The sequence below is a fragment of the Symphalangus syndactylus genome, chromosome 14 (genome assembly GCF_028878055.3).
Source record: "Symphalangus syndactylus isolate Jambi chromosome 14, NHGRI_mSymSyn1-v2.1_pri, whole genome shotgun sequence".
Taxonomy (NCBI): domain Eukaryota; kingdom Metazoa; phylum Chordata; class Mammalia; order Primates; family Hylobatidae; genus Symphalangus; species Symphalangus syndactylus.
In genome coordinates, this window is record NC_072436.2 from 111,246,771 (window position 1) to 111,270,502 (window position 23,732).

Consider the following 23,732-nt stretch of genomic DNA (forward strand, 5'->3'; position numbering starts at 1 on the left):
AAAAGCTTAAGTTCCACAAAAAAGAAGAAAACTGATTGATCACCGAGTGAATTAGGACATATGGGTTCTCACTCATTTTATTATGGGGGAAAAAATACTAACCCACAGATCATAGCAAATATACTTGATGCAATAGCAGAACTCAACTAAGTCTATCATTGATGGAGATAAATACTATATCTCAAAATTGTAATGATTTGAAATTCAAAAGGAATAAAATAATCAGTGCCTTATTCATCTTTTAGTACATGATATCAATTTCATCAGAAACAGGATTTTTCTGCTATCCAGTTTATAAAACAAATACAATCCCATTGACTGAGGTCTTTTGTAATAAAAATTATGATTTAGGGAGTATCTCCCAACACTGCCTACTTATTCAAAATTGTGTTTACTCCAAGTCATGTTCATAACGTCAATGTTAGTATAATAATGTCAGAGAATAACTACCTCTAGATGAACATAGTTAAGTTTAATTCTTGTTTCCATAATGAGAAATAGCCTCCTCTTTTCTAAAAGTAAACTTACAGTGGTACTATTTAGCAAGCAATTTTAAGTCAGGTCACTGGGGGAAATGGAATAAAAGGTTAAAGAAAATGGGGGCTCAATGTTCAATTTGACATTTATTTTGTTAAGAGAATTAGGAGATGTTTAGGGCTAAACTCTTGTCCATGTCTAGAGAGAGAAAGAGTGTTTCTAAGGCTACTGTGATATTTTAGGGAAAACATCAAAAATATCAGCCATGAAAATATCTTTTAACCCTCTGCAGCTGGTAACTACAGCGGTTATCCTAAATATTAAACTAAAAACAAAGAACATATTGAGAACTTCAGAGACAATTTCTTTGTGGGTGAAGTGGGGTCTGTAGCTGCTGTGAAAGAAATGCCACCTTTTTGGGGGAATTGCATTTATTCTGAAGTTGATCAAGGGGTTAATTCCACCCCAGTAAACAGCCAGTGATGTCTGCCATGAGCTCCGGAGCAGAAGGCTTTCTGTCCTGCAAGACGAACCACTGAATTATTTCCTACAGACCAAGGAGAGAAACTCAACTACACCAAGTAGAGAAGTTCACAGCAAACTTGTAAAAAGAATGACTCCAGGAGGAAACGGGGACGGCATGCACGTCAATGAATACTTACATAAATGTCTGCACCATAAAATCCATCCTGGTAAACAACACTGCAAGGGTGCACACACAAAGAGAAACATCCATATTAGTGCATTTCCCATGCAGACACACCAACCCCTGCACTGGCGAGGTTAGTTTGGTCACAAGATCCAAAACACAGGAACCGAGGATCGTTTTCACATTGATTAAGGAGGTTGGAGACAACGGCAGTTGAGCAAACCGAGAAAATTAGGCCGGGCTTTGGTGTTGGCCCAGAATGAGGATGTGGTGGTGGCAGTGTGCTAGGTCCCAAACTTCCCACTCTCTCAGGAGTGGGTACAGAAATGCACGACTTTGAAATGCAAAGAGGACTGAGATTTATTTTAAGTGGCCCAGACAGACATGAGCATCTTAACAGGTCAGAGTTGGCAATCAAACCACATAACCCCCTACCCCACAGAACGAAAACCCAAAACATCTATTTAAAAATAGGACTGTAAAGGTCAAGACACAGATTGCAGCATTTTCAATATGGGCTAGAGCTGAATGGCCTTAGGTGAGCTGGACAACACATAGGGTTTCAAAAATTTCCTTCTATATTCTTTCACATTGTATTATATTTGGTAATTCCACATGCATTATTTTATGGCAAATGGAGAATATCTCTAACTGTATGTGGGTGAGCATGGGTACGTGTGCAAGAATGGGTTTTGTGTGCAGACATGTCTTCATGTGTACAAGTGCACTGTGTGCATATTTGTCTATGTGTGTTAATATGGAAAAGTGTAGGAATGCATGTTTGTATTTGTCTATAGTATATACATGTATGTAAGCATGTATATATGCATGTGTATACTTATTTATATGTATTTGTGTGCTTATATGTACAAGGGTATATACATGTGAATATCTGTGTGTTCACATAAATTATATCTAGAGTAAACAAAGTCCCACACCCTGATTGAACAAGCCCAATCTGATAGCAGCTCTCTGTTGCCACCCATATAGTGACCATCCCAGAAAGAAGAGACTTCAGAGGGCTGGGGACAGGGGTTAGGGGATGATTCCCCAGAAGCTTTCTGGTATACTTTGAGTAAAACAACCAGGAAAACAAGCTCTTAGCTACGTGGTCGTGAGAAACTGATTTATATTTCCTAAGCATGAAAATGAGTTTAACGAGAATCGTATGTAGCCTTCACAGGTTTTTGTAAGGATCATAAGGCATCTTGCATATGAAACTCTTTCTAAATGCCTATTTTCAAAAGGATCGTAGTTATTTACAATCTTCCCCGATATCTTCCCATGATGTTTCTGGATGACTTATGATTCCGGCAAAGGACCAATGAGCCCCACCACTGAATGAGGCTGAGGTTCTAATAGAAACACAACTTTAATACCAAATGATTCCAGTAGGTTTCTGTAGCAGAGTGAACCCACATGTAAGCAAAGCATATTGAGCCAGGGGAAGGCATTTTACAACACACACACACACACACACACAGTACTGACACACACACGCAGCTGTGACACTGGTTTGCTGGAGAACACTCTAGTGTGCTTCTTAGAGTATTTTGGAGTCGATTGGCTAAACTCCAAGTACCACTGTCCTTAAAAATGTGGCAGGGATGTCACACACTAAGGAGGTTGGTAGGAATAGCTTTCAGCTGTTGTTCATATTTGATCCGGGAGGGCTACAGTTCACAAGAGCGCTTGTGAAGTGGCATAAAGCCCTAATCCAAGATGCTGAGCTGTGCAGCATCCCGAGCTATGCTTTGAATTCTTTTTCAACATTTCCAACATAGAGAATGTCGGTTGGGGGGTCAGAAGGCAGAGTCACCCTCTGCCAACAGGACTTGGAACAGGTCTGATGAAAGAGAGGGAGCAACAGGTATTTAGTTTGGGTCCCAAACCACAGGACTGATTATTTAGCCACACCAAAACAGCTCCATCCCATTCTTTCATGCTGCCATGCCCTTGCACGTGCAATGCCTTGTGCTGGCAATGCCCTTTATTCCAGTATCCTCATCCAAAAGCAGTGAGGTGGCCATTCAAGAGCCAAGTTAGATGGGAAGCACATGGGGATTTGAGTCAAAGTGCAGCATCCTCAATCAACAGCTCAGTGCCTTTGGACATATTACTTGAGATATCTGAACCTCACTTACTCATCCGTTAAAAAGGGAAAATAGGTAAGTGCCTACCTCAAAGAAGGGTTTCATAAGATAATGCTTGCAAAGGGATGGGTGGCATCATCCTTAACACTGTAACTCTAACAAGGTCACCACGTCTGAGACCCGGTGCCCACCTGCAGCTGGGTGACTTTTCCCATTATGAACACCAGCATCATTTTTCAGACTCTTATCTGAGTCAGTGGTCAATTTCTGCCTCACATTAAAGGTCTGTGTGCATGTGACTCATTGCACCTTAAAAGCTACACCCCATGGCTTAACTAACATTCTATCTCAATTCCTGACACATTGCTTGTTACCTAGAAGATGGACAATAACTGGGTGAATAGGGCTCATATTTTAGAGGGAAGGGTGGGCATGAGAAGGTGTCAGAAGGAGATTGAGTCGTTGCTTTACCAACTCCAGGTAGAATTCAATAATGGGTCGGGAGGACTCTCAGGTTTGTCTCTGATTTGGCTATTCGGTATCAGTGGCTGTTGTGAATGGAGGAGAAATACGATTAACAGACTCGAACCTGAATTGGGAGACCAGGGCAAGAGACTAGACAGAAAGTAGTCTAGAAGTAAACAATATATTTTTTACCAAATATGAAACATATACCTTTAAATATGGGAAATAATGACTTCTAAAGATCTCAACGGTGGAACCTCATCTGTCTCTGATCTTCTATAAATGATGGAGAGAAGAACTGAGCCCAGGCCTTGGAGGCTGTTCCAAAGGGGCACATGGCATGGGTGTGGGCCAAGAGTGGGGTTCTTTGATACAGCTGAGGCTGAGCTCTGGCCAAGAAACTGATCCCTTCTTTCATTAAGACAAGTTGTTATGCACCATGGCCAGTTTTGTGCCTCCATGTCAAGCCTATTTGTACCAACATTGCCCAGAGGTGAGGAAAGAACATGCCGTGATGTTTGCTCTTAGGAGTCTCTCCTCAGTAGGGTAACCTGATTGCCATGCTTTGTCCTCCACTGTGGGCTACAGAAACTTACTTGGGGGATGCTGCCATCCTACATTGATGAGACATTGAACCAAAGAAGAACTAGTCTAACTTTCTTATTGTGAAAAGCTCAAACAAGCCAAATACATACTATTTCTAAGACTGAAAGGTTTCCTGTACCCCAACTACTATTGCCAAGGCATGGAGACCGAAGAAGCAAGCCCCCTCAGTAAACCTGCCCTCCCAGAGTGTACAGGGAGTGGGACACACAGTCACAAATTATGCATAAAACTGTAGAATCACAGCTGGGATAGATACTGCAGGAGAGAACAACGAAGGTGCCCTGAATGTGGAACACAAGGAGGCAGGGCCAGCAGCAGAGATGAGAGAGGCTGAGCAAATGGCACAGAAACCTCAAAGCCTTGGCTCGGTAGAGAGGAGTGAAGGGCTGTCAAGGCAAAGGGTGGTGGGGCGAGGGTACTGCAAGGCAAGACCTATGGCTGGAAGACCCATGGGCTGGCTTCTTGCAGGGCTGGGGGGGAAAGATACAAGCATTAGGGTCTAAATATGGTGCCTTCACAGCGAAAAGACGATTGTAGCTGCCATTATAAACCCCATCATGAAGGGATTATTTGTTTTCAAAGTGCACATGTGTTGGTGAGAAATGGAAAGGATGAGTGATCTTTTTTTTTTTTTTTTTTTTTTTTTTTTTTTGAGACGGAGTCTCGATCTGTCCCCCAGGCTGGAGTGCAATGGCAAGATCTCCGCTCACTGCAAGCTCCACCCCCTGGGTTCACACCATTCTCCTGCCTCAGCCTCCCGAGTAGCTGATACTACAGGCTCCCGCCACCACGCCCTGCTAATTTTTTGTATATTTAGTAGAGATGGGGTTTCACCGTGTTAGCCAGGATGGTCTCGATCTCCTGACCTCGTGATTCACCCGCCTTGGCCTCCCAAAGTGCTAGGATTACAGGCTTGAGCCACCGTGCCGGGCCAAGTGATCTATCTTTAGGACAACTCTAAATGATGTGTAAGCAATGTAGTCATCCTCACTGGCAGTGTGTGAAATAAAGCCACGTAATGGGAAGCCAATTTTACCAAAACATTGTTTTTCTCCCTAATAGTAACAGCACGAGCACCATTACTCCCACTACTCACATTTGTAGAACACTTAACCACGGATCAGTCCCTAGTCTAGATATTCTGTGCTCATGATCCCACTCCGTCCTTAGAATACCCCTATGAGATGGATAATGTGATCATCGCCTCTTTAAACATGCAGAAACTGAAAGAGAACTGAGTACTGTCTGAAATGGGATTTGAGCCCAGGGAGTCTGGCTCCACGGTGCAAACTCTTAAGTACTATGGCAGGCAGTGGTGGTCAAACTTGAATGTGTATCAGAATCACCTGGAGGACTTTTGAAACACAGGTGGCTGGGCCCCACGCCCAGCCAACAGGTTCTGATTCAATAGATCCGGGTGACAGCATCTAAGAGCTTACATTTCTAACAAGTTAATCGATGATGCTGATGCTATTGGTCCCAGGAATATGAGAATCATTGCTCTATGCAACACCATCCTCCAAGTGTTATTTTACTTTACATTTGAGACAAAACTGAAGGTCAGCCTCTTAGGTCATATACTAATGGAGGAGCTGGTTACAGGAAAGTTCTCATCACAAAGCCTCATGCTAGTTTCCAAAAATGTATCCAAAATAATATTTAAAGCCTCATCAAACAGCTGCACTTAAAATATATGTAGGGAAAGAGGCACAGGGATCCATGTCTGCGGTGCAGCTATAGATAAATTAACCACAGAACAGTTAGGAGAGAAGGGAGTTACCATCGTGAACTAAACAGGTGCAGTCCTATTTCAATGCAGAGATGGTCCGTCTAGTCATGCAGAGGTAATTGTATTGTTTGTCAATCACATTGGGACTCAATATGCTTTTGCAAGGACGTAATGCAAATGTACATCTTATTTTCTTAGAAAAGTAATACCAGTAGTTAAATATTTGAATGCAAGCAGGGAATGACTGCACTATAGAAAATTAGTTTACTTTAAAAAAAAGTATAAAATGCCCAAACTATACAATCTGCTCACCAGCCACAAGTATATTCTTATAGAAAAGGCTGTTTACAATTGTTCTACCCTGAGGCCCCTTCCAACTAGAAAATAAACTTCTTAATGTGTTCAAATATCGCTATTTTTTAATGGATATCGGGGGGATCAGAAACTTGCTGGCATTTGTATAGAATTTGGGTGTGTGTGTGTCCTGTTTGTACGTATTTTTCTAGAGAATTTTTAATCAGATTATTAAAGGCATCTGTGAAAATGTCTTTTCACATTCTCCCCTCCAAAAAAAGGCTTTAAAGACCACTTATTCGTGATGTTTGTCTATAAATTCATGCTATTAAGAGGCTTTTTGGGTTACATTTTAAAAGTAGCAAATAAGAAGTCACACTTTATAAAGAAGAATTCTGCAAAGGAAGCTTGTCCAACCCGCAGCCCATAGGCTGCATGTGGCCCAGGACAGCTTTGAATGCAGCCCCAACACAAATTCATTAACTTTCTTAAAACATTATGAGATTCTTTTTTTCTTTTTTTGCTCATCAGCTGTAGTTAGTGTATGTGTATTTTATGTGTGGCCCAAGTCAATTCTTTCAGTGTGTCCCAGGGAAACCAAAAGGTTGGACGCTCCTGTGTGTAAAGTATTCTGACAATGGGTAATGATGACTTTTGCTCCCAGTATTTATACTAAATACAGTTCCTAGGCATCAGATAACACAGGTTGGGGATTTAGATATTTAGAAGATAAAACCAGAAAGCATGGCTGATCTGTACACAGAAAGATACACCCATAGTCCCAGAGACTGTTGTTGGAGGCTTTTTTAGGACTTAACGTGAAAACATTTCCAAAGGATCTATTTGTTCTGCCACTGGCCAGCTTTAAGTTTTCTCCTGGGATACTGCTTTATCTTTCCTATACCCCAAATAGTATAGAGTCTTCTGAAATACTTCTCAAGGTAACTCTGGGAAGTTTACACAGATGTATAACAATTACCTGAGAAAGGGCAGAAAATCTTGCTCAGAGATACCTAGAGAATAAGACCAAAAGCCTACAGCTGATATTAGATTCTTAGGCTTAGAATAATAATAAAAACACGGCCAGGGGGCGGTGGCACATGCCTGTAATCCCAGCACTTTGGGAGGCCGAGGTGGGTACATCACTTGAGGTCAGGAGTTTGAGACCAGCCTGGCCAATATGAGGAAACCCTGTCTCTACTAAAAACACAAAAATTAGCTGGGTGTGGTGGCATGTGCCTGTAATCCCAGCTATCCAGGAGGCTGAAGACAGGAGAATTGCTTGAACCCAGGAGGAGGAGGTTGCAGTGAGCAGAGATTTTACCACTGCAGTTCAGCCTGGGTGACAGAGCAAGACTCCATCTCAAAAATAACTCATGTGATGTTCCATTAGAGCACCCCATTGCACTCCATGAAATATGCATGGTACATAATAGGTACTCATGGAGTTCCTCTTTGAGGCGGGGGATTGGGATTTAGCTGCTGTTTTTTAACATCAAAGATACTAAGTCTATAGGGTTTGTCTCCAAAGCCTCCACTTGCTGTCTTGATGCATAGATAATCAGCTTGTGAGCTCCCTGAACAGCAATTACCCGGTGGGTAATTCCTCCCAAATGTGAGTCATAGGAAGCTAGACTGGGCATTGTGGTTTCTCAATCAAATTGAGTCCAGGATCAAATGCAAGGAGAAATAAGGAAAACTCTACTCTGCTCTGTGACTGTTCCCTACTCAATATTGTATTTTCAATCTACATATTCCATAAGCAAAATGCCTCAACCATTTCTGTGGCTTGAAGGAAATGGAGGTCTGTGAAAGTGCAAGTGCCCCCTAGCAAAGATAAATAATGCACAGAGGGAGAGACATGGGATCTTCTTGTGTACTCAACCACAAGCAAAAGGGGAGGTTGAGAAAGAAGACCATGGGTGGTGAGTAAAGTCGCCAAGTTCATCAACCTGGAGAACAGCAGGTACAGTTCACTGAATGCATGTCACAGGATGGACCAAGTTGTCACCTTACGTGGATTTCCCTACTTTACCCTCTATCAACTCTACGGGGGCAGATACATCCCCCACTCTCGCTTAAGGATACTTTGTCTATAGATGTTAAGTTAGCTGTCCAAGCCAGTATGGGTAGAATACTGGGGCCCAGTCTTATTTACCTTAAATCCAGTGTCTTCCTAGGACTGTAAAATTCCATAGACTATGTAGACATCACTTTCTAACTATTCAGTCAGTCTCATTCCGTTGATGTTGGCAATCAATGGGGAGTTGGTTGGTTTGGTAAAGAGTTTTCCACTTGTACCTATGATCCCACCATGGTCCACAACTGTCCCTACCCCTGGAGGAACCATCATGTGTTAATGCCCCAAGAGGGTTTCTATTTAGCCATGTGAGACAAAATAGGGCCTCTTCATAACCTATGTTCTTCAGCTGCATGGAAGGGCTTCAGAAAATATCAAGACATGGAAGGAAAAGGCAAATCAATAAAAGGAAATGGATGAATGGCTAGGCGCGGTGGCTCACGCCTATAATCCCAGCACTTTGGGAGGCTCAGGTGGAAGGATCCCCTGAGGTCAGGAGTTCAAGACCAGCCTGGCCAACATGGTGAAACCCCATCTCTATTAAAAATGCAAAAATTAGCCAGGTGTGGTGGCGGGCACCTGGAATCCCAGCTACTTAGGAGGCTGAGGTGGGAGAATCACTTGGACTCAGGAGGTGGAGGTTGCAGTGAGTTGAGATCGCACCATTGCACCGAAGCCTGGGTGACAGAGTGAGACTCCATCTCAAAAAAAATTTTTTTTAAAAGGAAATGGATGTAGGGCATCCTTAGGGACTCTACTCATGTGACTATCTTTATGTTGGATACCTCCAAGGGTCACGCAAGCTTCCACAAAGGTAGCCATGGAGATCCTAAAGGATATTTTCTTCTATCTCCCAGGATGAAAAAAATGTGGAAGCCATGCATAGACCTAGGACACCTTTTTGACTGCTATTTTAGTAACAATATAGATTCATATTGGATACTTCAGGAAGAACAGATTAAGGTTGGCAGATATGCCTTCAGTTGGTGACAGTGGAAACAAATTCTTAAATGTAGTTTGTTAGGCTATGTCTTAGAAAAGATGGACATTGCTGGGGGTGTGCGTGGAGGAGGGGTCACAGGATAAGATTTCACTGTGGCAATTTAGGAAATGTTTGGACTTACATATATCCCATATTTCTTCTCTTCTGGGATGACTTCTGTAAACACCCAAGCTGGGCTAAGGACCTTTCCCTGGTGTTCACACAATATCCTCTTGTATCACTTATCACATTTATTGAAATTGTTGGCTTGTATGTCACCCCCTGCCCCAACCAGAAGAAATACCTCTCAAGGTGCCATTTGTCTCTTTAGCACACAACAGTGCCTAAAACACGATAGGTGTGAGTCACAGGGTCATAGGGTGAGCTGAACTGGGCTGGGGTAAAGACGTCAGTCCAATGTTAGAAGTTTTCCTCCAAAGGACTTTAGAGATAAAAGACTACAGGAAATCCACTCTCTGGACCACCTGAATCCTGATGATGTTACTTTCTGAAAACAAGTATTTCCAACCTCTTTGCTACTTGCTTTCCCTGAACACAAGATGGGGGTCCTTGCTCTTCCAGCCAACTCCTGCCCCGTGTCCCACTCTGCTCTCTTCCTTTCCAAGAGGAACCATCCCACTGCCATCTCCTGCAGCCTAATCTGTTTATTCCAGAGGAAAAGGAAACCTTTAAGATGTTGGGCTCAAAGTTTTTCATTCTGTGCCAATTCATTCCCGGAAGTGTGTAATCCAGTGAAACACCCAGGCAACCGGATGAATTTCCTTCTTTTTCACCAGTACCTTGCTCTAATAGATTATTGCAGACATGAATGCCTGCAATCTTAGTCCTGCTGGGTCTCCTACTTCTCTGCTGAGAATTTGATCTTGCTTCCAAGTATGGCTTTAGAATTCCAGCCATACTATTATCAGCGAGGAGGCATAATCCACCACTACAACCAAACTGATCACAGATATTGCTGGAATATTAAAATTAATTTTCATCCCAAGTAGTTACAAACACATTGTTTCATCATTCGGAAATGCCTGTGTCTCTCCCTGGTGAAACATGGCATTAATTAGTTATGCATGGTTATTCCCAGCAAAGAGCATGTTCATTATAAGTTAGCTAATTTTGATTTTACAGCAGGTGTGTTATTCTGAGATGCTTATAAATTGTTCATGTGAGGATAAGCCATATAATTTTCCTCTATTATTTCTTTTGCTGTTTAATATAGTAGTGAGATACTGATGGTAGATATACCAAAACACTTCAACTGCCATGTACTGAGAACAATTTTCAAACGAATGTGGTATAAGTGCAATTTTGCATTCATAGCGTACGAATCTTGCTTTAGTAATTACATGAGCCCAAAGGTAACTTGGGATTTTCTTTTTCCTTCATAACTCATTACATGATCTTGGGAATAACAAATCTCTATTTTTACATTTCTGGATCCATAAAATGGACTCATTGCTGTGATACCAGAGATAAAAATTATACTATCAACAATTCCTTATATTGCATGGTCACACAAAAGGCTTAAGACATGCAAATACATTTGACAGGCATTAGGGAGAATTTATAGCCAGTTCATTCTTGGTTTGTTACTATCCACCGTCTTTTCAGTTAAAATATCTGCATGTATAGAGAGAGCTCTTGTTTTGTCCAAGAAGCTCAAAGTTGACCCAATTCTAATGACTACACAAGAAATTTGATGGACATTGCCATACTACTTTTCCTTAATTTTCCCTTCTCTGATGGTTTTACCTACTGTTTTCTTTTTACCATTAACTTTATTGCGTTTATTGTTGAAACATTTCGAACGCTATGGTTTAGAATGAATACGTAATGAAAAAAAGTGTTTCCTTTTGTCATAATAGATGATCTAGGCTCATGTAGGTTTTCTGAAAGATTGACAAGCAACAGAGCTATCAAAAGGGCATTTAACCCTTTTCACACAGTCTTAAATGCAGCCATATTTTCTTCTACACGTCAGAAAGCCAGTCACTGGCCAGGGAAGCCTCGTGCCAGACTTTCTGGGGATCGCCGAATTTAACATAGAGCATGGTTTCTCAGCTGCAGCGTGACTGACTGTGAGCCTGATAATTCTTTCTTGTTGGGGGCTGTCAAACAACATCCCTAGACTCTACCCAATAGAGGACATAGCATCTCTCCATTCCTGTTGTGACAGTCAAAAATGTCTCTAGACCTTGCAAATGTCCCCTGGTCTGGGACCACTGCCTTGCAGGCATCCCTTTCTCCCTGGCTGCAGAGGTGCAAGAATATTCTAGCAGGAGCCTTAAAAGAGGGACAGAGGGACTAGCATTTCAAGACTGCCACCAAACACACCAGTATCATTTTTTTTCTTTTACTGAGCATTCACACCATTCCTTGACATTCGCCTGGCAATATCAAAGTCTATGCACAGAAGGACCAAATTGGCAATGGGAAACAAACTAATTTACATTGTCCCCACAGAGGAGAAAGGAAGGCAAATGCCATTTTGGAAAATGCAACTACAACGCATCTTAACTCCAATTTCATTAATTCTCGTATGTTTGCATGTGACTCAACACCTAATTTTCTCTTTGCAGGCAAAGGTTCGTGAACCTTGAAGCCAAGATATCCCTGGGGAGGGGAGCAAGACCACCCAGTGATTTTTATGTATGAAAACCTCACGTTTTTCTGTGGAGGAATTCAAGGGGCAAATGTGGTCCAACCTCCTTAATAACCAGATGTTTGCAATCATCAGAAATACATCTTTGGCTGTAACCATTTCTCTGTTCTCCAGCATTCAGTCTCAGAGAATTTACATAACAACATGTGACATGTAGAATGCTTAAACGCACCAACCATGACAGGACAGATTACACTCATTTTTCAATACTCTTAGCAAGGTGCTCCACTGCAGGTGCGCGCCGGGCTGCATGCTGGGGGCGGTTCTGGGGGTGGCGGAGGGGGAATCAAGACCATCATGCGCTCGCAAACAGCTCCGTGCCTCTGGGGAGGGAGGGCTGGTGCAGGGAGGCCCACCCAGGAGGCTGCCCCACTTACCCGCCGTAGGCCGGGATCGGGGGCGGGGGCGCCGCGGCCCTGAAGGTGTTGTACACGGTGCGACCGCGGCCTCGCAGGTGCGCCCCTCGGTAGGCGGCCGCGGCCGTGGCTGCTGGATACGGGAAGCCTGGCACTGCGGGGCAAGAGGAGAGAGAGAGCACAGGCTGTCAGATGCACACCCTGCTGTGGAGGGAACTGCCCCGGGAACCCTTGTCCCTGCACAGGGTCCCAGCAGGACCACCGCCCGCTTCCCGGAGTCAGGAGGTTAAAAAGCAGAGAGCAACATGGTGGCCAGGGTGGGACTCCAGAGAGGATGCGTAGTTAAAACAGTGCGCCCTACCCAAATGTCCAACAATGATAGACTGGATTAAGAAAATGTGGCACATATACACCATGGAATACTATGCAGCCATAAAAAATGATGAGTTCGTGTCCTTTGTAGGGACATGGATGAAACTGGAAAACATCATTCTCAGTAAACTATCACAAGGACAAAAAACCAAACACCGCATGTTCTCACTCATAGGTGGGAATTGAACAATGAGAACTCACGGACACAGGAAGGGGAACATCGCACTCCGGGGACTGTTGTGGGGTGGGGGGATGGGGGAGGGACAGCATTAGGAGATACACCTAATGCTAAATGACGAGTTAATGGGTGCAGGAAATCAACATGGCACATGGATACATATGTAACAAACCTGCACATTGTGCACATGTACCCTAAAACCCTAAAGTATAATAAAAAAAAATAAAATAAAAACAAAATAAAATAAAAAAAAGCCAGTGCGCCCTTTGCCCAGGAGAATATGGTGACTGACAAACGTTTGCAAAGAATGCTAAATAATGGGAGGAAAGCTCACTGCATGAGTATTCAATTAATGAACTTATTTGAGACAGGGACTGGCTGTGTCACCCAGGCTGGAATGCAGTGGTGCAATGACAGCTCACTGCACCTTCGACTTCCAGGGCTCAAGTGATCCTCCTACGTCAGCCTCCCAAGTAGCTGGGACCACAGATAGGAGCGTGCTACCACGCCTGGCTAATTTTTTAATGTTCTGTAGAGATCGGGATCTCTCTGTGTTGACCCGGCTGGTCTTGAAGTCCTGGGTTCAAGCAGTCCTCCTGTCTCCACCTCCCAAAGTGCTGAGATTACAGCTACGGACCAACCATGCCCAACTCACAAACATATTTTTAAAAGGGCAGATTGCAAGATGTGTGACGTCTTATCAGTCATATACCTATGTATATATGTACAGGTGTATTTGCATGCAAAATACATATATGTGAATATGCATGTGGACATGTGTATGAATGTGTGCATGTATACATAGATGTACATATGCTGATATGAACATATTTATATACACATATACACAACTTTCCACATGCTAGCAATCTCTGGGGCCAAACTGCATGAGTGTTTTTTATTCATAACTTTCCCCCATCCTATTTTTCCACAGTTTCCTTCATGTACGGATATCACTTGTTAAAACTTCTAATTGAAGTATTCCCACTGACACATGTATGTGCTATGAGTGCACAAACCACACATGCCATGAGAAACAGCTTATTACCAACATCTCATAAGCCTGCTAAACTCTTGTGCGGCATTTAAAGGCAAAGGCAACCACCATGATTACAAACATAGGAGAAGTCTGGGACCTCGACCCTTAAAAAGAGAATGTGGGGGGCTGGGCACGGTGGCGCATGCCTGTAATTCCAGCTACTTGGGAGGCTGAGGCAGGATAATTGCTTGAACCTGGGAGGTGGAGGTTGCAGTGAGCTGAGATGGCACCACAGCATTCCAGCCTGAGTGACAGAGCAAGACTCTGTCTCAAATAAGAAGAAGAATGTGGGCAGGGATATCTTCCCTTGGGTAGAATTCTCTGAGTAGGAGGAGGTGAGGAGGAGTTAGGAAGGGGAATTAAGCCTGATGATTACCCCAGCTCCCTGATAACTACTGCTGTTCCCTCTATCTGGGATGCCCTTCCTCCCATCTCATGCAAATCCTAATCATCGGGGCCCATGGGGCCAGAAAACCACTTTTGCCTTTAAGTTCATTTGGCTTCTCTGACTCTCCCAGTGCTCTGACCACACTGACCCCACTTGTCCCATCTCACTAAGTAGCAGGCAATGTTTCCCAAACTGTGTCCACAGCGGATGCCTGATGGTTACCCCAGTCCCCTGATAACCAACACTGTTTCCTCTACCTGGTATGCCCTTCCTCCCTTCTCATGCAAATCCTAACTCCTCAGGGCCCATAGAGTCAGCAAACCACTTTTCCTTCAAGCTCAGTTCGCTTCTCTAACCCTCCCAGTGCTCTCACCATACTCACTATGCTTGTCCCATCTCACTAAGCAGCAGGCATTATTTCCCAAACTGTGTCCACAGAGAATGCTTTTCTGAAAAAATGCATTTGGGAAGTCCCTGTCCCAGGAGAGCCACAGTAAAGGCTCAAAAGGCCCACCATGAAGGAAGCGCTCTTAGTTAACCCAGCACAACCAACTCCTTTTCCAGGCTTTCTGCAGAAGAGCAAACCTCTCACGGGGCAGGGGTTGTAGTTCATTTCATGTTAAAGTTGTCTCCACCCTCTATCCAAACTGCCAAGAAGAGCTTGTCCCCTTCCCACTATCAGCTTCAGAGTAGAAGCGTTCCACCTTATGTCTTCCCATTATTCAGAGTCCTTTCCACACACACTGATGCATGGACCCAGGTGAGGGTTGAAGAAGGAGCAAAAGGCAAAAGAATTGGAAGGAAAAAATGTGCATGAGAAGTGTCACTGGAGGCCCTGGCTGCTACCAAGGAGGTTGGACGGGTGACCATGTAGTGCACTTAGAACTCCAAGAATTACACTTACACCCATAGATAGGGTATGTTTGTACCTACATGGTGGGTGATGGGAGCGGGTGGGGTTTGCCACAGAAGCCATACCAAATTACTCTTGCAATTATGAAGGCCCAAATAAAACCCCCGAACCCGACCAAAGTGAAGACCAACTGGCTATTGTCTGGAATTCTGTGTGTTCTTAAAGGTCCCACAGCCGTCCTGTTCTATGGATTCTACTGCATCTTTCTATCACAGTGTGGGTAAAATATGAGGATTGTAGAACCCAGAATGATTCCATCTTTCTATTTGTATCTGAGAAGACCATAAGGGTTATTTTTAACTTTTTTATTCTTGCTAAAGACAGATTATGCCATTTTATTTAACTTTTTTTGCCAGCTCCTAGCACCTGAGTTTCCTGTATCGCGTGGCAACTGCTATGCTTGAAACTGCAGAGAGGGGTGGGGTCTTAATGGGGAACATGAGTAAATCCTAATATCGTAAAACCCAGAAGTAATGAGAGATGAGACACATGCTTCATGACTGGGGAGAAAATGAGTGGGAATGGCTTTGACTCCAAATCTGTCTTGCCACAGTTCAACTATTAAGTTTTCAGAGGAACACCCTGGATTTTGAAATAAAGAAAATGAAAGATTCACAATCTGGCAGAGCAGCTGGCTGCCTGTGTGAGGAAACACGGTAATTATGCTGACCCATTCATTATCACTGGCTATGGAGCCGAGTGAGCCAGACAAGCTCCCTCTCAGCCACAGGCAGGTTTTACAACAATTCTTGGAGGATTTAGATGTTGAGATATAACATGAAACAGAAGCTTGGCAAGAGAGAGAGAGGGGAGCACGTGCTGTTAAGAGCGTGGAGCCAGGATTCCATTTTGTACCCTCTTTGTTACAGGGAGAAAATGGATTTCCTGATGCAGGATATTTACAAGTCTTCCTAGGAGGTTCTTTGGTCTCTCCCAAGCAGGGCACATTGGGGGACTTCTTATTTTGTGAAGGGAACACAGGAAGGACTGCAAATCAATTCCTGGCTTAAATAGTGCCTTCCTGGAAGGCCAGGTGCCTTTGGCAAAAAAAAAAAAAAAAAAAAAAAAAAAGTTCCACAGATCATGCTTTGGGCCAGAAGCTTCATGGAGAAAGGGCCGGAGGATTCAAGTGTCCTGGGTGGGTGGTATTTTCAGTGATCTCTTTCTTGTTAATTTGGGCTGGCCAAGGGGCCCTTTGGTGAAATCTCTATTTAGAAAAATGCTCGTCGATCACATTCCTTTCTTACATTCCTTCCTTTCTCCTTATACTTGCTCCTTTCTTTTTTATTCCTTCCTTCCTCCTCCCATCCTTTTTTCTTCCTTCCTTTTGTCTTTCCTCTTTCCTATCCTTCCCTCCCTCTTTCTTCCTTTTGTCTTCCCTCCTTCTCTCCTTCCCTCCTCTTTTTCCTTATTTCCCTCCCTCTTCTTTTTCTCCCTCTTCTTCCTCTCTTCTCTCTTCATTTCTTTATTAATTCCTGCCTTCATTACAATCCTTCCTTTCAATAATTTTGGAATTTTTTTCTAAAGAGGGCTGCCCTGTTCCTCCCCGGGTTCATGTAAAAATCATTAGCTTGAGTCACAGAAATGAAGGAGAAGGACGCTTACTGGTACGTGCATGCAAGCTGCGTAAGGGTGGTGATCTCCATGTTCTGCTCATCATTTAGGATGAGTAACTGGTACCAGGCAGGTATCAGGTACCTAATACTGTGCCTGGACACCCTGTCAGTGGTTAATCAATGTTTGTCTTCCTTCTGGGAGAGTACAGCCACCACCTCTTCACTGTCCACCTTCTATAACACTGTCCTGTCTACAAAGTGACCTGCCCAGAATTTGCAGATAAACAGCATGCAAGCCACACAACGGTTAGAGGTGTTTGAACCAGAGTGACTCCATCTTCAGTGAGGGCTAGGAAAAATGAGGCCAAGACCTGCTGGACTACATTCCCAGAAAGTTAGGTATTCCTGGCCTCTAGATGTTTGTGGTTAAGGAAACAGATTATGTTTAGTAAACAGACCCAGACTTGGGGAGTGTCCTGATATCCCAATATCTTGCGAACAGAAGCATTCCTAAATTTGCTTTAAAGATAATATTGATTCTTGCAAAATATAGTAATTAAGAAAATTAATCCTTTATCACAAACTCTTGTAGCAGAGCACATTTCCCCATGACCTCATTTTTTTTAATCCTATATAAACAAGTATTATACCTAGGGGTGGACACGCTCCTCCTCTTACTTTTGGGAACATCCTACTGTCTATGGAGTAGCTGTACTTTCCCCATTTTACTTTCTTTATAAGCTTGCTTTTGCTTTGCACTGTGGACTCGCCCTGAATTCTTTTTTGCACGAGATATGACAATCCTCTCTTGGTGTCTGGATAGAAACCCCTTTCCTGTAACACAACTGAAACTTAGTCACAGTCCCTAGAAAGATAATTTCCACTTCTACCCTTGTACATGTTTCATCGTCTTGGAAAAAGTAACCAGATTTTGAATGAGTATGATTTCAATCAAGCAAGGGGACGCTGCTTGGACCAAATTTGTTGCATTTGGAATTATCAGAGCCCTCAATTCATTTAAATTCTCCTCGATGGCAGCACACTATCAGGATTTAAAATTGTTTCTTGTTCAGGGGAAAAGCAGGACTCCAGTTTTGGCCCCAGACAGGTAACACCTATTAAAAGGTCTTCATCACATCTCTCCCTTCCATATAGCCCCAGACAATGCTCTCTGACAACCCAGCAACAATAGTCCCTGAATAAAATAATTGTGTGCCACCAGGAACAACAGAAAATAACAATCTTGATAATTCCAAACTCGTCTGACTTGTAGCTGTGCCTTCTGTGTTTCTTCCCATCTTTCTTAGAAGAATTCTCCTAGTCAGGCACGGTGGCTCACACCTGTAATCCCAACACTTTGGGAGGCCAAGGCGGGCAGATCACAAGGTCAAGAGATCAAGATGATCCTGGCAAACATGATGAAACCCCGTCTCTACTAAAAATACAAAAATTAGCTGGGTGTGGTGGCATTGCACCTCTAGTCCCAGCTACTCGGGAGGCTGAGGCAGGAGAATCGCTTCAACCCAGGAGAGGTGGAGGTTGCAGTGAGCAGAGATCGCGCCACTGCACTCCAGCCTGGGTGAAAGAGCAAGACTCAGTCTCAATAATAATAAGAATTTTTTCCTTGCTGGTTGGTTTAGGGACAACGTGGCTTCTTCGCATGCCACTAACACAAATAATCCATTATTTCAAGGGCAAAATACACACATGCACACACACAACTGTTTGTCACACTTCCTTTAAAAATCCAGCACAGCGTGGAAGAATGGATGCTTTTATTATTTGCCTACAGGTGTGGTGGTCTGTAGGATTTTGGAACATGGTGAAATGCATATTTGAGATAATTACCTGGACAGATGATTCAGACACAAATTAAACAAGACTAAAACTGTTTTTTGACCACATACAGAACCTCTTACATGCTTACTTTGAGGTATGGCACTTATGTTTTGTTGAGTGAGAGTTATGTCACCTATCCTAGTTTAGATGTCTGGATCCAGACATGCCAAATACCCTAGTTTAGAAGTCTAGATCCAGTAAGTGGGCAATGAATGACTATTTAATAAAGCCAACGCAAAATGCCCAGTGGAAACTCACAATGTTCTCTCCATTTCTAGAATATGAAATAAAATGTTTAAATCAATGTTAAAAGTCAAATATCGCCCTATCCAATATTTGTAAATGCCTCTTTGTTAATTAAAAAAAATGTTTGGGGAAAAAGACACCAAACAATGGTCATCTCTAAACCCCAACACTGGAAGTTTGCTTTTTTTTTTTCCTAGTTCAATTTCAAGTTAACTCACACGTAAGCAGACCATCAATAAGGAACAATGGAAAGGATGCAGGTTGATTTGTGGATATAGTATAAATCCTTAGTTTTTGGCATGAGAGAAACAAGAAAACTCATAGGCTCATTATACTGAAGAGATTCCTTCTGAAGCCTTATCCAACATGAATCAAAGAGAAAAATCTGGTATCACTACAACACAAATTGGATTCAGCTCATAAGCTAAAAATGAATTTCTCTCAAAACAGGGCAAGAGCTTTCAGAGAAAATACCAGTTGAGCATCTTGTTGACACATCAGCATTTCCAGCCCACCCACTCTCACCCTTCAGCTAGATTTATATACAGAGCATATTTTGGGGGAGGTTAGTAGAGTAACCATCTCAGTTCTTGGGAATAAGAAGTTCTGTCCCATGAAACTCGATGTAATGGAAGCTTTAGGGATGTAACAGGAGGCACGCTGTGGTGGTGCTCAAGTATCATGGCAAATCAACATTTTAAAACGGAAGATGTGTGGGTGTATCCACCAGCCAAATGGGCCATTGACTAAAGTGTCAGCTGCTAACTGCCTGTCTCCCCCTCAAAAACAAAGCCCCTACCTCCCACCTCCAATGAGCCCCGCACTCAATGTATTTACAGTGATGAGTGCGCCTTCTCGCCCTCTTTTACGAACATGGTGCTTACCTTCGAAAATAAACACAAATGAGATCATCTCACCAGCCAGGAAATCCCAAGAGAAGAAACACAAAACCAGTAGAAAATACTTGAGGATTATAAACTGCATATTAAAGTTTTAGAGCTCTGGGAGAGATGGAAGAGTAGCAGATGCAAAACCCGACAGGGGGGCGGATTCCGCATCAAAGCCATAAAAATATACAACCGCTTTAATGGGCAATTATTCTTTGCATTTGTGCGCTGGTTTGAATTTGCATGAGATTGCCAGATGCCCTGGAAAAGGTGGGCATCCGAATGGATGGCGGGGGGGGGGGGGGGAGGTTCTCTTTGTCCCGCTTCTCCTCTCCCTTTGTTCCATAATGACACATTTTTCCCCCCCTTGGAAGGTTTTAAGATGGAGACAGATTCATGCAAATTTGGGGTGAAATTGTTCTGTGGGTAATTTATGGTAGGAAATATTCACTTACACAATTCTGGGGGTACAGATGTGCTTTCAACAGCAGGTTGATGGTTTTGCAGGATTCCCCTTGGGGGAACTCCCATTCCATGTGCTGGACCATAAATTAAGAAGTGGCGTAATAGGTAACATATTGAGGCGAAATAAACCACCAGCCATAGCTCATAGAGCAGCAATTTCTGAGGCAGGGCATCGTGCAATGAACATCACAATGAAGAGTCAAAAAACCTGATTTTTTCCAAATGGCAAAACATGTTTTCTCCTTTTTCAGAACGAATCTCAAAAGTACATCAGATTGGTTAATAACACAGGATTTTACACACAACTAGGTCACTCTATTTAAATGGCCTTAAATGAAAATTTTAACATGATGGCGCTTACTAAGTTCTAGCTCCAAACAAAAATGGAAAGGTTTTTCATTTCTTAAAAAAATCCAGTAATTTCAGTGTTTGGCAAAAAAAAAAAAAAAAGAGGGGGTGGTGGGTGGGGGAGAAAGGTTCCATCCTTTCAGTCACTGATAGACCAAAACGGCCACTTAATTTGTCAAATCTCCAGTTCTCGTATACACATACATTTATCCCTGAAATACACATTTGGGATTGACCCTTGTTTCAGTATGAAATGCATGTTGGTATTAAATTCTGCTGTTTAGAAGTGAATAAATCTACATTTTGGACAAACAGTTTCTTCTAGGACATCCTCATTTGAAATGCATTGAATAGGAAAACAAAAATTTCTAATTAATGTACAAGTCTAATCACCATTCTCCACATGGAAGAGTAATTTTTCACTGTTCATTTGCTTGGTTTAATCTCAACACTGACATTACAGAAACGCAATGTCCTATAAATCTCCGCTCATTTGTTTCTTTAATATTCATATTCCATTGAACTGCAGCTGCTTGTTGCTGCAGTCTATTACAACATGCAAAAGTGTCGATAAAAATATTATGAAAGGCAAGATGTGTTTCTTCCTGGCTGCGCGTGCCATTTATTTGGGGAAAGACAATAAATGACTCGTGGATTGTCCCTCAGCCTGCTGCTTGGTGGGTGATTAGTGATTAATTACCTTGCAGCAAATTGACATGGCACGAGGAAATTGACACAGTCCTGATTAATTAACTTTTTATGGGCGGTAGTTACTCACAAAACACTGCGCAACATAATTGAATCTCTTTACATAACGTCATGGTACAAAAGTTTTAGTCAAATCCAAATTAGCCAGAAGTTTCTAGGCTGTTACAGGTCTGATTGGAATGCGTCGAAGGAATTGGCAAGAATGTGAACTTGGAGGAAATGAACATTTTTGAAAGGAGGGGAAAAAAAGATGGTGACAATGTACTGGCCTGATTCTCCAAGCTGAATATATTGATCTAAATCTCGACTTCAGCTAGACTTCGGGAATAAGATTGTAAGAGGTTAAAATGTCTCTTTTTCCTCCAGCCTCACTTGGCTGTATTTCAGTGGCTTTTGGCAGATTCTCTCTCCTTTGTCCAGTCTCTAACAGTGAACTTGACTCCCAAATTCACTTCTCAGTTCCAACATCGCTCCCTCCAAAGGCTTTACCTCTTGATCTAATTTCACATCGCCTGACCCCCACAACTGTTACTAGTTACCATCATATTACCCTGTTGTTTTTTTCCTTCTCATTAGTTTCTTTCTATCTTTTTTTTTTTTTTTTTTTTTTTTTTTTGAGATGGAGTCTCACTCTGTCACCCAGGCTGGAGTGCAGTGGCGCGATCTCGGCTCTCTGCAAGCTCTGCCTCCCGGGTTCACGCCATTCTCCTGCCTCAGCCTCTCCGAGTAGCTGGGACTACAGGCGCCCACCACCACGCCCGGCTAATTTTTTTGTATTTTTAGTAGAGACGGGGTTTCACCGTGGTCTCGATCTCCTGACCTCGTGATCCGCCCGCCTCGGCCTCCCAAAGTGCTGGGATTACAAGCGTGAGCCACCGCGCCCGGCCTCTCATTAGTTTCTTATCACCTGACTTCATTTCAACTTCCTTATATATCTCTCTATAGGGATGTCCTCAGGACTCTATGTTGGTCCCTACTGTGTCTCCAACATCTAGAAGATGACCGAGCACAAGGTGATCATTGATATGTGTATTGACTACAGTGTGTGATGAACTCAGAATGCCATAGTCCTTCAGTTATGAAAGAAAATGGGTGGCAATCCCCAAACGCGTGAGAATTGCTAAGGAGCTGCCTGCGAGGGATGCATATTCCCAGAGAAACTCTGGGGTGATGGAGTTAGTGATAAGGGATCCTGGACCTCCCTTGTCTAAAAACCCAGGCAGTGATAACTGGAGTAATTCAAGGAAGGATGTGATTGCAGTTGGCAAAATTCCAACCTCTGAGGCTCCATTATCAGGTGGAGAAAATTCAGTTGCATGATGATAACAGCTAAGATTTACTAGCACTTGCTAATTGCTAGACCCGGAGATTAACCCACTAACGCCTCACAAAACCATATGAACCATGATTGTTGCTATCTTCACTTTCCTGGGATGGAGATGGACGTATAGAGCAGCTCAGATACTCACCCAGGGGTTTGAACCAAGGCAGCCTGACACCAAAGCCTATGATCTAATCCATCATGCAACATAAAGGCAACCCCAGTCAGGCTCGGGGAAAAGCTTTCTACTTCTACTCTCTCTCTGCTTCTTAGAGCCTCTCAGTTTGGATTCCCTCCTATTGCCTGTACAAGCTGCTACATCGTCTCCCTATATCCATACCACATCTGAGACAGAGCCAGCCCCAATTCATCATGGACTGGGTTAATGTGCACGGGAATCCGTTGACAGTCTCCCAGAGATCTCAATATGCTTCTTGTTGGGGGATGGCGGAGACATTGGAGGGTCTGTGTGTGTGTCCGCCATTTCTTCTGTTACATACTTCTGTTCTGAGATTTCTAGACACCTGGAAAAGCCCTGTTCCTTTTCTGCTAATTGGATGCCGGCCATAGGGATCACCACTGACTTATGTTCCTGATAAGAGTTCAAAGGGAAGCTGTTTCCCTTTGCCACTAGCGTTTACCTCCACATCTTGACGTGAGGTGGAGGTGGTGGTCAACCCAAAAATATTGGGAATGCAGATGCTGTAGAGATAGTGGGCAGGTTTGCACTAGTACAGTGTGAGTCAAGGCTGCACTTGAACACAAACCTGATTACTGTCACAATAATGAGCTCCTTACGACTAAATTCAGCTAGAAATTTCTAATCTGGAAGACTGGAATGAGAAACTTATTTCAAAGCCTTGGAAGATCTGCATAAGAAACCTTCATAACATTTTGGGCTACTGCACGTTTTTCTATATATAATTGCTTTTTAAAATATGTTATCAAATATCACCTTACAACTTGGGTTTTTGAAATAAGTCTCCTTTTCGTGGAAATAAAAATAGTCATCTAGGAAAATAAAACTACATGCAATGAGCACACTGGGATTTACTCTGAGCAAC

At 43.0% G+C, this 23,732-nt stretch overlaps 1 protein-coding gene across 42 annotated transcripts in view; it reads right to left on the reverse strand.

Moving 5' to 3' along the window:
* The window catches only part of RBFOX1 (RNA binding fox-1 homolog 1), a 2,507,416-nt gene that overhangs the window by 47,808 nt on the left and 2,435,876 nt on the right, over nt 1-23,732 (reverse strand). For 38 of the 42 annotated variants that reach the window (XM_055240471.1, XM_055240470.1, XM_055240511.1 and 35 more), the window contains 2 exons: nt 12,430-12,562; nt 1,140-1,179 (listed from right to left, as the gene is read on the reverse strand). In XM_055240471.1, coding sequence (XP_055096446.1) covers nt 1,140-1,179; nt 12,430-12,562 — 173 coding nt within the window. The remainder of the gene's footprint in view (nt 1-1,139; nt 1,180-12,429; nt 12,563-23,732) is intronic. The other 4 variants (XM_055240502.2, XM_055240501.2, XM_055240499.2 and 1 more) reach the window with 1 other exon arrangement.